The sequence below is a fragment of the Lissotriton vulgaris genome, chromosome 10, assembly GCF_964263255.1.
Source record: "Lissotriton vulgaris chromosome 10, aLisVul1.2, whole genome shotgun sequence".
Taxonomy (NCBI): Eukaryota; Metazoa; Chordata; class Amphibia; order Caudata; family Salamandridae; genus Lissotriton; species Lissotriton vulgaris.
The window spans coordinates 449711225-449725896 of NC_141698.1; the positions used below are offsets into that span (position 1 = coordinate 449711225).

Here is a 14672-nt window from a genome sequence, read left to right on the forward strand (position 1 = left end):
TCACCTTCACTTTTCTCTATGCATATGCTGTTCATCCATTCCTCTCTTAAAATCACCGGGTCTTTTGCCCCCGGCACCAGTACCACCCCTAGTTGGGCCAGATCCCTCCATCCTACTAGTATCCTCCCTTTCTCTGCTACATAAATCTTTGTTTCAATTACTCTTCCCTTGAAACTCACAGTGTCAAAGAAATACCCCAGCATATTTATTTCCTTCTCCCCAAATGCTTTTGGGTTTATATCAGATTCCATTAGTTGTACACCTTTCCATTTTTCTTCAAAAAGAGCATCGGATATGGTTGTTATGGGCGCACCTGAATCTGCTGTAAACTTTAGTTCAACCTCACCTATTTTTACATCACTTACAGGACCCTTTATCTTTCCTTCCTCCATTTCTACATATAAAACTATATTCGCACACATTTCTTCATCAAAATTGCCTACTGCGCTTATACTCATGCTATTACTCATTCTTTTGGTTTTACACAAGGTGGTATAGTGACCATATCTTTTACACTTGATGCACTTTTTGCCTATTGCAGGACAGTTTTTGAAATCAGCTAAGTGTTCATTTGAACCACACCTAAAACAGCACAACTGCTTACCTCCCACCTTCCTTTCACCTATACTTTTTTCATACGCTTTACCATCAACCTTCTTCTTGTCCTGTAAATAAAATACATTAGTGTTATTCCCTGTTGAAGACAATTCTTTAGTGGAAATTAGAGACCTTTCGATACCCCTAGCAATGTCTATGACTTCCTGCAAGGTTGGTCTCTTGCATGCTAACAGTCTTTCCTGCACTTTCTTCGTATAGCAATAGAAAACAATTTGGTCTCTTATGTACACATCTGTCATCTCCTCATATTCACATTCTACTGCCAGAACTCTTAGACATGCAACATAGTCTTCAACACTTTCCCCTTCTTGTTGTTTCCTTTGGGCAAATTTATGTCTTGCAACCATAATATTGTTCTCCTCATCGAACTGCCTTTCTAACCTTTTCAATGCCTCCTGATACTCATTTAATGGCACAAATGTTCCAGGTGGACTCTCATACTCGGGCAGACTGTCAAAAATATCCTGTGCCGCTTTTCCTAACAGTCCAAACAACAAAGAACATTTCCTTTCTGCATCAAAGGCTTTTCCATCTATTGACACGATGTAATTTTCGAAAGCCCTCACCCATTTTTTCCATTTCATTGTGGGCTTACCAGGTTCGTCTAGAAACCGAGGAGGTGCACATATGTTGTTACATTCAGCCATTTTCTGCTCAATATGCCAATTCTACTTTCCACCTCACAGCAGCCTTGTTGCTCTGATGGCCTTGCTTTTTACTGCTTAATACAATCGCTTTATTACTGATCGTGCTTACTTGAGTTATTACTAATTGTGTCAACTTGAAGCTCCTTCAATCCTCCCAAAACGCAATGTTTTTGTTTTGAGCGTAGGCTTTCTTGCACTCGTTTTTGCTCAGTCAGATCGATTTCAAAGATGGCCGCACGCTGTACACGCACGATGACGCGCGCTGCCCTGGACCAATCAGCTTACGCTCCCGGCATGCTTCATGCGGCTCAGCTGAGGTAATTGACTGACGCCTCAGCTGTTGCACTGTCAACGAAGCGCGCCGGTCACAGAAGTTACACCCGATTTTTTCCACAGGTACAGCGGCGCTTGAAGGCTGTATTTTGCTAATTAATTCACTCAGTCGAACTGCACATTCTTCCACTTAGATCTTTTCGTATATTAAAGTCTCTCATATGTATTACGCGCTGCCGATACCCTTTGCACTATATCATTTGTTCCTTCACGTTCTTTTATTTCAATCAGCGCTCGCCGTATCCCGCAGTGTACTCACTATTGTAATGGCTGCCCTTTTCTGGCTCTTTTGAGAGGGAGAATGATGGAGAGTGACTCCAGCCTATCACCCCCATAGCATAGGGATTAGGACTATAGACAGGACCCCTGCCTTCCATATATTAGAGCATTTTCGTGTCACTTTCCTTAATGTAGGGCTTATGAATTTAAGTTAGGGGATAGATACATAGGTACTAATCATGATTTGCCCATTTGCTAACGTGTTAGGATATTTTCCATGGAGTTACGCATATTGCGGGCCCTGTAGGCCTTAAACGAGACAGACTCCATCTTGCTCTCTGCCTGGTAGCTCGAGAGCCCTTCTAGGTCAAGTGTAGTGTTTTAGTTTCAAGCTGTTGTTCGCTTGGAGAGAACCGGCTCAGGCTGGCCCTTATCGAAGGAATGTATTTTTCTCCACTCCGAAGACACAACTTCAGGCCGGCCGGCTGGGAACGTGTCCTTGGTACGGGGAGGTACAAGAATTTGGTGGGCGGCAGGTGGCTGACCGTAACTTTCCATGAAGGAACGGGCTTTGATATTAGCGAAGGTGTTAGTCAGTCTTGAGTTAGTCCGTAGGCGGCATCTAGCCGTTAGCATCTCTGCCATTAATTATTTCATGGCGGACAGTCGCCATCTTTGAAGTCTGAGAAAGATTTAAGACCGAAACTCTCTGAGAAAGATTGAAGGAGAATTAGCGCGGAGCGCACTGGCACAGAGAGAGAGAGAGAGACGGTAGCTAATAACCAGCAAGGTTCCGGTGGCCTGGAGGGAAGCAGACGAGGTTGAGCCTAGCGGTGCAGACGTGTACTTGTGACGGCTGGGGCGTGACTGCGAGGCGAGCCAGGACACAGAGACGAGAAGGGAACCTAGATGACTGCCGAGCCCCGACTTCATGTTAACAAGGTGATCTCCGCCCTTTTCCCAATTAGCGCGCATTCTAACCTTTACCTTTCCTTTACAGAAATTATGTTGCATAGTAATGTGATATGTGTTTATTGTTAATAAATACCCTAGTTCTTATAGAACGAACGTGTGCCTTGTGTTCCTGTTCAATCTTGGTAAATGGACCTCCTAGTCGAAAGTTGTTTATGTGAGCGGATGTGAAATCCCGATCAGGTAAATAGTGATCGAACAAAGAGGGAGTGAGTAGACCTTTGATGCCAAGAATAGGAGGTACATCATATAATTTGGGAACCATATTCAAAGTCATTATTATAGTTTTATCCCAAGTAGATAACTGAGACATTGTCCCGATAATTGCTCATAGGAATGTGGTCGTCGTTGATATGCGGCGTTAGTGAGAACGTTGGGTAGGATACCAGCGTGTATACCCACAGGATTGTGGCTTGTGTAAGTGAGAGCGTCAGGGGGGATACTGGCGTGGAGGTTTGCCGGATTGCGAACCGTTTGGAAAGGAGAGCATTGGGTTCTGCAGGCCCATGTGTAGACGCACCGGATTGTGTGTCATATCTGCCCTAGGGTAGACCGGTCTGGGTCGGGGTGGCCGCGAGACCAACTGATGTGAATAAGATATTGTAGAGAATCTATGCATGTGTATTGCTATTCCCCATCCTTAGGTGCGATCTGTATATACTTATATATCTATCCATATTCATTGTGAATACGTTCCAAGGAGAGAGGTGAGTACGTTCTGGCTGGGTTATAGGGGCCCCTGGGGGCTGATCCCATCTAAGCGGAAAATCCGGCCATTACAACTATGTACGACTTTAGTGCTCCTTGGTCCGATCACAAGCTTCATCAATCAATCTTGCGTCCTCCAATTATGTCTGCAGGCCCTTGTTTCACCAGTCCTCGTCGCCAATTGTAGCGTAACAGCACGACAGGAGAAGAAGTGTTGTTAACATAAAGATTTATTGTAGTTACAAGGGCCTGCTGGGAGCGGAAATAAATGGCAGTCACCACGGGAGTCAGCTGTCATCTGTCACACAGATCACAGTGACGTCACCTAAATACAATCTGAACATTCCATGGTGACGCGGAGTGACGCTACCTGAAGGAAAGGGAAAACATACTGAGGACACAAACCTTTTGCCCCCCACAACAAGTATAACGTGTACGACAATTTTTTATTTTTTTTGCATATTTATATATGGCGAACTAGACCCGTAGGTATTGGAGCGCTTTACATGAGCACCGTATGTACATTGCACATTCAGGCACGGGGAGATAAAGTGATTTGCCCCGAATCACAGGATGTGGACGCGACCTGAGGCTCGAACCCTGGTTTCCAGCACCAGCGTCGGGCTCTTTTAATTTGTGCGTTTTTGTGGACCTCCGTTGGAGTTCCATATAAAAAAAAAATACATTGAAATACTCATAGCCATTATTTGTTCGATTATATGCTGTTCCTCCCTACGAGTATCGCCGTTCTTGTGTCGTTGGCTTTCGGTCCTGTAACTTTATTGCATTAAAGTTAAATACTTTTAAACATATATTCGCCTGACGAATTCTTGCATCTCAGCAGTCTATATACCCAATATGTTATAAGGTTATATACGCAACGCTAGCTGCAAAATAGGGTGTCGCAGATTGGTGACGTTGTTTTTCTTACTTCGACCTCTATAGTCATTCGCCAGCAGAGAGATTGTATCGCCGTTCTTGATCAACATAGTTCTGAAATGCTCGATTGGTCTTTCTTTTGTGTCTATCATTTGACAATAAATTGTGGGGAAAATGTCAAGGAGAACATCAATCAAAGAACTCAAAGCCAATTAGCGCCCAGAAGGATGTCTCGTATTATGATCCATGAAGTACTAGTAAATAACCTAAACTTTCGAGTTTAGCGCGAAGCCCACGCTCACTCGACGTTTACCCTGCCAATAGCAAAAAAAAACAAACAGAAAAAAAAACCACCCAATCGGTGCCTCTGTGGATTCTTACCGTCCATTCACGAAACACTTCCTGTTTTACTCTAGCGCGTGTCGGCAGCAGAGAGAATTTCCATTGGCTGGAATGGTAGCCCTCCCCCATACCCATGGCGCACTCTTCACATCTGTCTTAGTCACAGCCAATCGTGTAGTTTGTTTGGTAGCTACAGGAAGTCTGAGCAGGAAGCTCGGTTGTTCGGGAGGCGGGTCTCGCGCGTAGTCAGCTGCCTCCAGCCTGTCTGCGGTGCTGAAGGGACACAAGTTGTGTTCGTTTCAGTGTTCATTGAACCCGAGTGGGGCTACGAAAATAAAGCGAATTGCACTCGGGGTTCACCCCAACCTGCCCGGGTCGGGTATTGGTCCGCCGGGCGGGGCGGGGAAGCCGCAACCCGCGCCCAAGGCATTGATGAACAAGGTGAGGCGCTGCAAGCTAGACCTGCTCTACTTTTTTATGTATTAAATGACTTGGTGTGTCAGTGTATACTTCTTACCTCAAGTGGGCTGTTCTTCAAATTTGTTTGCAGTCTGGTTCTTTCCAGTGACTTTCTTCCCAATGTTACTTACCTTCACCCCACAACCCAGATGTTTGCTTTTCGTTCTTTCAGCGCCACCGAATCCAGTAATGCTCGTGTTTGTAAATGCGGTAACCTAGAAAAATAGTTCTGTGTTCTCTTAGTTGGGTGACTGCATTTAATTTTTTATTTGTTTAGCATTGTGTACTAAAGAGGCTAGTACTTAAGAGGTAATTGACAAAAAATATACAGGGTCACGAGGTACTGTTTCGACTCATATAAATATGAAAGGGTTTGCAATAGATAACCGTTCTTATTGTATTAATACATTTGATCTGATTGTACCTGTTATTTATGCATAGCTATATAACCCATTTTCTTGCGCTGCGCCTACTTTTCAAGGACAAAGATTGGCTCTGTTTCCAAACACTCCCAGTTTCTAAAACGGACTTTAAAATCGCAATGAGCCATTATCCGTTATAGTCTAACCTGACAGATATGTCACCGGTAGCTGGCTGTCATCTCTAGCATTCCCAATTGTTTCTAAATACTGTATTTTCAAATTGTAAATAACGTAGACGCTGCGTTAGATTTACGCTGGCACGATCTGTTATTTACAACATGTCATAAGTAGAATGATTTAAAAAACACAATTGTTATAGTTTATCTGAACTCTAGTATATAATAAATGTGTTTAATGGATTCTCTGTATTATGTATATATATTTTGACTGTTCAAAAGTCAGGAAAAGTCCATTTTAACAACATTATTACATTGCTATGGTAGCAACGTTTGAATAATGTATAGTCTGCCCTCATAGTGCTTCCTGTAGTCAACTGACTTTCCACCTGGTTCCTGGGTTACCGTCTCGCTCAGGCTGGGGTATAATTCAGCTTAAGTTGTGCTATGGTATTGTGTTCTCAGTCGTGTTTTTGGTTATGTTCTACTTTTGGGTTAAGGGGTTGACTGAAGTTACCTCGCATATCTCAGTTAAATGACCCGACTATAATCCAGTTTATACGACGCATCTCTGCAGTGTTGGATGGTTACAATGTGTTCTGTCATATGTTTTCTTTGCGGAAATTTGCGTTTATTGCCACCTGTGCGGTAGCACACTTTGCTGTTTCGTGACTGACGTTTGGGGTTCTCGTTCGCTTTTCAGCATCCACACATAACAAATACAGCCAGAGTAGCAGCAGAGTGCTGTATTTGTTTATACCAGAAGGATGTGATCAACGTAATACATATGATGACATGTGGTACACAAGTGGTTCCACTTTTTAAAGCAAAGATACATCCTGCAGCTGTGCATTATTTATGGATTTTAACAGTGCTGCTTGGCATATACAAAATCTTCGTCAATATAAAGTAGTGGCTATGTTTCGATATTATTAAATTGAATTTGTAGGGCGCACAGCTACCCGGAGGTTTCCCGGCTCCAGTTAAACCAATTATAAAGTAAATCTGGGAAATGAAATCTCGACAGGGTTATTTCAAATCTGAGTTGTATCTAACTTGTGCAATTAAAACCTTAGTTGACGGCCATAATCATCACATGCCTTTCTCAAGAATCAAGGTATACGGGGAAAGGGTTACTCTTTGAAATCGGGATACTTGTTATACCATCTTCTGCATTTCCTTTATTTGCTCCTGAAATTAATTGCATCTTAAGAAAATAGGGGATGCAGTCAAGCTACCGTTGTTGCTGACATCAGTCCTTGTTGCATTTTACTTCCATGCCCACATAAGAAGCTTGCTGCGTATCAATAAGTAGCGCCCTCCAATAATATTCGAGTAGAATCTTAACCTACAATACATGAGGCTGCATTGATGGTACATTTTAGTGAAGGAACTGGGCACACTTCCCTGTGGAAAGCAATCATGGTGGAAGATCCGATTGCACTTGCACTGATCAGTTGGCCAAATATGGCAACTCTCTTTAGAGCAGTGAACACGAGTCATCTAAAAGCCAGTGGGGAGCTGTAGTGTAACTCAATGGTCACTGGTCCTTGAATTTAGCAAATGTGTTTTTCTCGGTAGGAGAGAAGATGTATTCAGTTATGGGTGCACAAGAATCTTGATCGTTTGCATTGCATACCCCTGTAGACCGAAATAAGCCTTTATCAAACTAACTGCACTGATAGTTGTCATTCTGCCAATGTTTATCTGCTACTGGATACTCCGATTTACCTTTTTAAGTTGTCCTTTAAAGTACATACATTTTTTTCCTTACGATTGGGCTGCAGTAAGTTAAGTGCATTTTGGCAAACTCTTTGGTATGTTTAAGGCACATTATATGTCGCATCGTTGATTTGAGCTGATTTTAAAAATGTGATATTATTTACGTTGTTCTTGAGATGCATCTCTCAGTCTCATACTTAATGGTATGAAAGTACTCTTACATAGAATGTTAATATGTGGTCGTGCTGATTTGGTGTATGGCAAAACGAAACGGTAGTCCTGAAAGTTTAAATTTTTAAAGTAATCAACTTTTAATGTGTCCAGGCTTGGATTGGAGTAGGTAAACGTACGTAGTGCCAAGAAAATTTCCCTCAACCGTATAAAACAATATACATCTGCTCCCACCGACTACTACTAAAAATTGTTTTAGCCGTTACGTCACTGCAAATGCTATTCTTGTCCTGGTCGGTTAGTACAGAATTAACAGCCAGTACAACATCAATTACCCGAATGATGACGCAGCCCGCGATGTGCCGTTAAAACTCTCGATCCCTTTTTTTGTTGTTGTGTAGAATGAGAGCTATTATTTGTTAGATTTGTCCGTTATCGGTGCTTCAAGAGATTTTATCTAATAGTTAATCTGTTTTTGAAATGCCACAGGTTAGTATTTAATGCTAACAGACTATGGTTCTCCAGTATTTGTCACTGGTCTGTCCATAACGGATGGCGTGTTTTGGTGCATTATCTTTGGCTTTTTGCGTGCGTTAACATAGGCTAGTGCACGCTTCAAAGTTAATCTCTGAGTAGATGCCCCTCTGAAGCACGCTTTGATTTGCCAGACTATTTCAGTGGCTCCTGCTCCTCCCAAACCCGTCTTTGGGGTGCCCATGCTTTGGCACTTTTTGGACCGTGCAGGTTGATGACGTAGTCGGAGTTGCGCCGAGGAGTCGCCGGTAGTGGAAGGCTTTGCGGGGAGCACTCAAGGGGCGATCCGAGATGGGCAGAGCGGGTCCCGAGGTCCGTGGCTGAGGGACCCGAGGGCCCGCGAACACTCGAATAGGGAGCCCCGGAGAGGGAGTCCAGAGAGGGGAATCCGGGCCATGCAGCGTCCCTGCCTGAACAGGAGCAGCGCGGGGCTCTTGTGAGTACGGGTCGGGGGTGGCGGGCATTCCCCGGTGGTAGGGTCAGGGGCTAGAGCGGAGCCGAGACATTAGGGGGTGCGTCCCAGAGCCATAACTGCAGTTAGACATCGGATGCGCACACCATGGTAGCCACCAGGCTTCACGACCCTGCGCCTTTCCCATCGGCGCTGTCCCGTTTCTTGTAAGACTTAACTCCCCAGACGGGGTTCAGATACACCCGTGGACACCCCAGTTCTGCCCCCGCACCCCCTTCCCCACACTTAGCCTGCCCGGGACAGCGGCGGGGATTGTCACAAACAACGGCCGCCATGTTGGGAAGAGCCCTCGTCAGAACTTGTCTGGGTTGGATTCTGTGGGAATCTCCACTCCTAACCCTTGTCAGCCCTGACCCCAGTCACCCGCCCCCAGCTAACGCCTATGCTTTCTCTTTCTCAGAATGACTGTAAAGCTGGGCCAGGACGAGGCCGCCAAGAAGCTACTGGGCAAAAGGTGTGCGGCCGCAGCGCTGGGTGAGGAGCCCACGGAGGAGGAGGAGGAGGAGGCAGCTTCCCGGGACCCCCTGGAGGAGGGCGAGCAGGATTTTCAGCCATCCGTGCAGCCCTCCCCGGACCAGAGACACTTTCTGCGTTCTAGCGTCCGACCGCACAGCAAGAAGGCGAGGAAGGAACCCACCGCCGGAGTAAACAGCGCCAGAGGCAGAGGTAAAGGAGTCATTAAAACCGCACACATGCACCCTAAAAACCCTGTGCACCTTTGAAATACAGCAGTCCAGAAGTTCAGCTTCACCTGCGTTCGCAACTCGCTATTCCTCATCGCGTTCCCTCCCACGCACAAACTTCTTGTCTGCATACGCCCAGGCCTGTGTAAACTATACACATACCTGTACCCTTTTGCATCCCAAATCCACAGAGAGTTCCTTGCACCCTAACAGGTCTGTGGCCAAATAGTCACATCCAGACTGACCACACACCCCATACATGCATCCCAGTAAAATTGTTCCAACAGCACTGTTGGTGTTATTAATGCATTGGAACCTGAGTGGCAATTGTACACCTGATATGATTAAAAACCGGTTTTGCCTTTGTCAATTGAATCTATTTTTTTTATTGCCATTATTTTGTGTTCCAAAATACCCATTTAGAGAATTGTTACACATGTATATTTATGTAGCAAGTGTAGTAATGTATTATTCAAATCGAACTAGGTTTGCTGTTTAAGGTTAATGTATGAAACATCGCATGATTTTCATGTCACCTTGTTCTGTTTCAGTTTTTTGCATTGAAATATCTTAGGACAACAGTATAGACGAACCGTAATTCAGATAGGTTCACCCTTTTGAGCTACACACTTTATTCCCATAATATACAAAATATGAAATTGAAGTAGAGGTCTTAACTTTCAATGCATCGTTATGGTTTTTGTTAAATCTTAAATTGTTCTGCTTCATTTTTAGCAGGTGCACATCATTGCATACGTAATTTGTCCGTTTTCAGTTGGGATTTCTTTAACAGTTTCAAAATAGCCTTTCGTTCTCTGGGCAGTTTTCATGATTTCCTGCCCTATATTATTTAATTAGTGGTTTATTAAGTGGCGCTGGTTCAAGATTCATTCATTCCTCCTAACAATTTCAGTGCCACCTATCATAAGTTAATCAGTCTGATTTCATCACCGACCCTGGAATTTTTGTGTTTACAACACTCCCTGAGGAAAACGACATATAAATACATTACATTTTTTTTAAAATAAAAAAAAGCTGAGAACAATGCGTACTATATAAAGGGTGTTAGGCAGCCAAACGCCCCAGATTGAGTATTTATCTCTGCATCGGAAAGCTTGCATCGGAAAGCTTGCTATGGAGGATCACCAACAATAGGGATATCCACCAGTTTGAGGAAGCTGATGGCATTTAATGACATAATATTGCTCATGAAAAACGCACTGGCAGCGTATTTTATCAAGTATAGCTCATTTATAGGGCAATTGTAAACGTCACAGTCAGTTTACCAGTAATTTTCTCTGGAACATTAGCTATTTCATGGACGTGTAATAGTAGTACAGTACAACAGACATTAATTTACGAAAATATCTCCCGTAGCTTTTTGTCACTATATTTCTGTAATCTTGATCTAAGGAACCAGTATTTCCTCCAGTTATTCAAATTCTCTGGATATATTTAAAATACTCCAGAAACTGACAAATATATGAACGGCTATTTCCATAATTATTTCATGTACATTTTATGTCTTGGCTCTAGACGTCCTTTCTGTGACCCACCAAAGTTGCAGAATACAGGAGGTATTGTTCTGTTGCATTCTATTAATTTAGTCATCACCATAACACAGCTGAATGATTGCTTTCGTGTGAATGGTTTGCAATAATTGGAGTTTGGATCATGGAACCTTTTTGGTCTGAGAGTTTGGATTCAAATCCATTATTGCTTATGAGCTTCGTTGTCAAGGTGACTTAATGGATAAGTCTGTGTGTAGTTTTGACTAATCAGATACACCTGTGTTTTGTTATGATTCATCATTGATTAGTTGTGTTTCTTTAGTTGCTTTCTGTAGTCGTAATAAGTAGTTCGATTAAGAGGCTGACAACTTCAAGCTGAGTGATAATTTTTTGAGGGTAGGTTGGTGAGAAGTTTTTAACGGGAAGATATGGCAAATTAATGAAGAAGAGTCGATAATTCTGCTGTATTTATTCGATTCGTGCAAAATTGGTTATGGTAACAGTACAACATTCCAAGAAGCACTGTATAAGTTCTTTGTAAAGGCATAGGTAGTGACCAACAGTTCCCTACCTTTCATCATGAACGCAGTTATACAACGTATGCAAACCATCTCTTTTTACTAACAGTCACGTTTACCACTTCCTTATGTGTGCTATTTGTATATCCCTTTTAATTTTACAATACACCCACCATGCTGTGTAGTCTAGTTAAATTCATTTATTTTCATTAGTATTCAAACACTCTGATGCCCCCTTAATTGAGAACATTTTCAGTTTGCACTGCAGCAATTGGGACTAATTGTGGCATTACTCTTATGTTGTATCCTGTTGTATTTTTTCCATCTGTAGTTTCTTTTGCGCCTGGATTGTAATCATTACCCATTCTTGTTGTAGTATAACCGTTTCAATTGACTGGGTGTAGTGGCAAGGTTAGATTTGACAACCAATGCACCACAGGAAGTGGACTTGAACGAGGGGGATAGGGAAGAGGTATCACCGCCTCCACCCTTAATAGCAGCAGGTTTGAATATGAGGCAAAGGGGCATGTAATTCCGGAAAGCAGAAATATTCCTTTTAGAATCGTGTCATGGAACATAGCAGGTATCTATACAAAGTTGGCCAACGAGGACTGTCTGAGTTACGTGTCAGGTTATGATGTAATGTATTTACAAGAAACTTTGGGTCTCTGATTTGTTTTTATTTTAATATCAAAATATTTTATTACTCTTGTGCAATATTTAAAATTACACCAAACTGTGCTAGTGACCATAACCCTCTCATAGCGCATCCTAATGGAAGTTTTGGAACGGGCCGACCTGAAGACCCACCTATCCAGCACAATCAAAATAAAGGAATTAGGCTGAAATGGGACTGGGTTAATTCCCAAAATGATGAGCATAATATCGTGTCTGGAAATCAGAAGCCGATAGCCAGTTTCTTGGAATAGGAAAGGACCCCTTCAGAAGTAGTACAGGACTATGAAGCACTTTGCTCAGCAATCTTTGACCCTTGTAAAGCCGAGCCCCCCTTAAAATTTACCATTGACTCAATAGCTTAACAACAAATGCACAAAAGCCCATAAAGATCTAAAATAGGCCCTACATACTGGATACGTGTGGCTCACTGATTAGAGGAGGTAGTGGAGAAGTGTGGCTCACTGGTTAGAGGAGGCATACCCTGAAGCAGAGGTCAGACCCGGGACCAGGGTTCAATTCCCGACGCGGCAGGGTCTGAACCCAAGTGTCCACGGACTCGATAATTCTCACTTCGGTGCCTACTCGAATCACGGGCTCACACTCTGCAACTCTGGGCAATAGCTTGCTTAATCTCCACTACGGCCCCCCCGCTGCGGGATGCCTGGCTTTCACCTTGGGGATGCCCAGTATGGGTTATCTCACAGGGAAAAGCCAGGACGGGTTCCCAATGCAAGCGCCAAGATGCCCAAGGGTAAGTTGAGCGCTATATAAGAACACGCATAATAATACTATTCCCCCAGGGTATATAGCAAGTAAAAACATTTAGGAATGCATACAAATCTGTGATTGAACAGAGGAAAAGGGAACTAAAGATCGAGGCGTGGAATGAGCTAGTGTGAGCAGTGTCCCTAAAGGATACAAAAAAATGCTAGGGAGTTATAAATCATTGAAACACTAAGGGAACTCAATGTTGGTTCCCCTTCGAGCAGCCCAGCCAAACATGCTTGAATGAATCCAATCAATCAAATCCTTTTTTTAAATCTTCAACTTATTCCTTTTTTTATCAATTTTCCTCTTCATCCCTTTAGTTTAATTGCTTCAATTCATTTCATCCATTCGAATCCAATGTGAAGGCGTTTTATACTAACGATCCAATATTTTCAAAAGACTCGTCCTAGATTAATTCTTTGATCCTCGGTGAAATCTGGGAGGCTCATTTTACCCGCATTTTCAACCCTCTAAACAGGGTGATAGGTCCTGGGATATATGGGGTGGAGTTGATCAATAATCCACTTCAAGCCATACAGCTAAGTCAATGATCAATAATCCACATCAAGCCATACAGCTAAGTCATTGATGTAAGATATGCAACCCATTTAGGTTTTATTGTGTACAACATTTCTATATTGTTTTAATACTGTAAGTGCACAATTTTATCTTCGGCATCCCAGGAAGTTGTAGAGCTGCTCCTATTAGAAAATAATACGGATAATTCTGGGTAACATAGCGAGCGCTTTAAGAGCACATTTTCAAGGTTTCTCTTGTTGATAGTTTTGTCCCGCTGGTTCTGATCTTTGTTTTGGGGGTAGCATTTTGTTAATTGATGTGTTATGACTGGAGTTTCTTTTATACTGCCTTTGGGATGTGCTTTATATCTATGAATTTTTTTCTCTTTATCTATTTAACATGTCTTTGTACTGTGCACTTTTATGGTTCACTGAACCGAGAAAAAGTTATTATGACAGACTGACTGGGAGTGTTTTTCACCATCCATACCATGGCAAGTTTATAGGAAATTCACCTCTGCACACATTTCCGTGCCTGTGTTACACTTCATTTTCCTAAATATGCCCAGTACGTATCTCAATGTGGTAGTTGTAACTTAATGTACATATATCTATCTATCGAAAAAAACAAAGGTTAAAGTAACGTTCTGGTTAGGTGAATTTGCCAGTGACCTTTAACGTTTTGAACTAAAAAAACAGAAATTCGCCGGTTATAGTAAGTAGCGTTAACTATAACTTGCGCCACCGCCGTGCACTGCTAATGACCTCACATATGACATCACTCATGACATGTTATATGACCTCATTTATGACATCAGATTTTTTTTTTTGGTTTAAATTGGTTTAAATGGGGTTTTAACATTTATGACATTTTGACTCAGTACATTAGTGCAATGTTTTAAAACACAGCTACAAGGAAATGCAAGTACTCGTGATCATCAGCGTACGTTTTGCTTTTTGACGATTTTATAGCTGTTTAGTCCGTGCCTACGTACATTCTGCAGTTTCACAATGTCAGTACTGTATCGCCCATGGTAAAAAAAAAACCAAACATAAAAAATGTCAGGGGGGAGTCTACACGTTGTTCTTAGCTCGTCAGCGACTCTGTGTCCTGGTCCGGTAGAGTTTGCCGCCCTTGGGGGTACGTGAATTGTTTGCTGTTATGTGGACTTCCCGGTGTTGTCTTGTCTAATCTTGCCTATATGTGTTCCCAACAAATCGTTGGCGGAGTCGTCCGCCAACACAAATTTGCGAACTTTTCAACTGTTGGGGTAAACTATAGGGAGAAGAAAGGGGAGGGAGCTTTCCAACCAAGAATTAATGTAATCGATCATGTTGATGGTATTATTCCTTCAGTAGGGTGTGAAGGCATGGTAGTGTGT

At 42.7% G+C, this 14672-nt stretch overlaps 1 protein-coding gene across 2 annotated transcripts in view; it reads left to right on the top strand.

Moving 5' to 3' along the window:
* Positions 1–4934: 4934 nt before the first annotated feature.
* Positions 4935–14672, top strand: part of CRAMP1 (cramped chromatin regulator 1) — a 1243281-nt gene continuing 1233543 nt past the window's right edge. Inside the window, exons 1-2 of one of the 2 annotated variants that reach the window (XM_086941303.1) lie at positions 4935–5159; positions 9015–9280. In XM_086941303.1, coding sequence (XP_086797429.1) covers positions 9016–9280 — 265 coding nt within the window. In that variant the 5' untranslated portion in view covers positions 4935–5159; position 9015. Of the gene's footprint in view, positions 5160–8369; positions 8579–9014; positions 9281–14672 lie in introns of those variants that run through there. The other variant, XM_086941302.1, reaches the window with a different exon arrangement.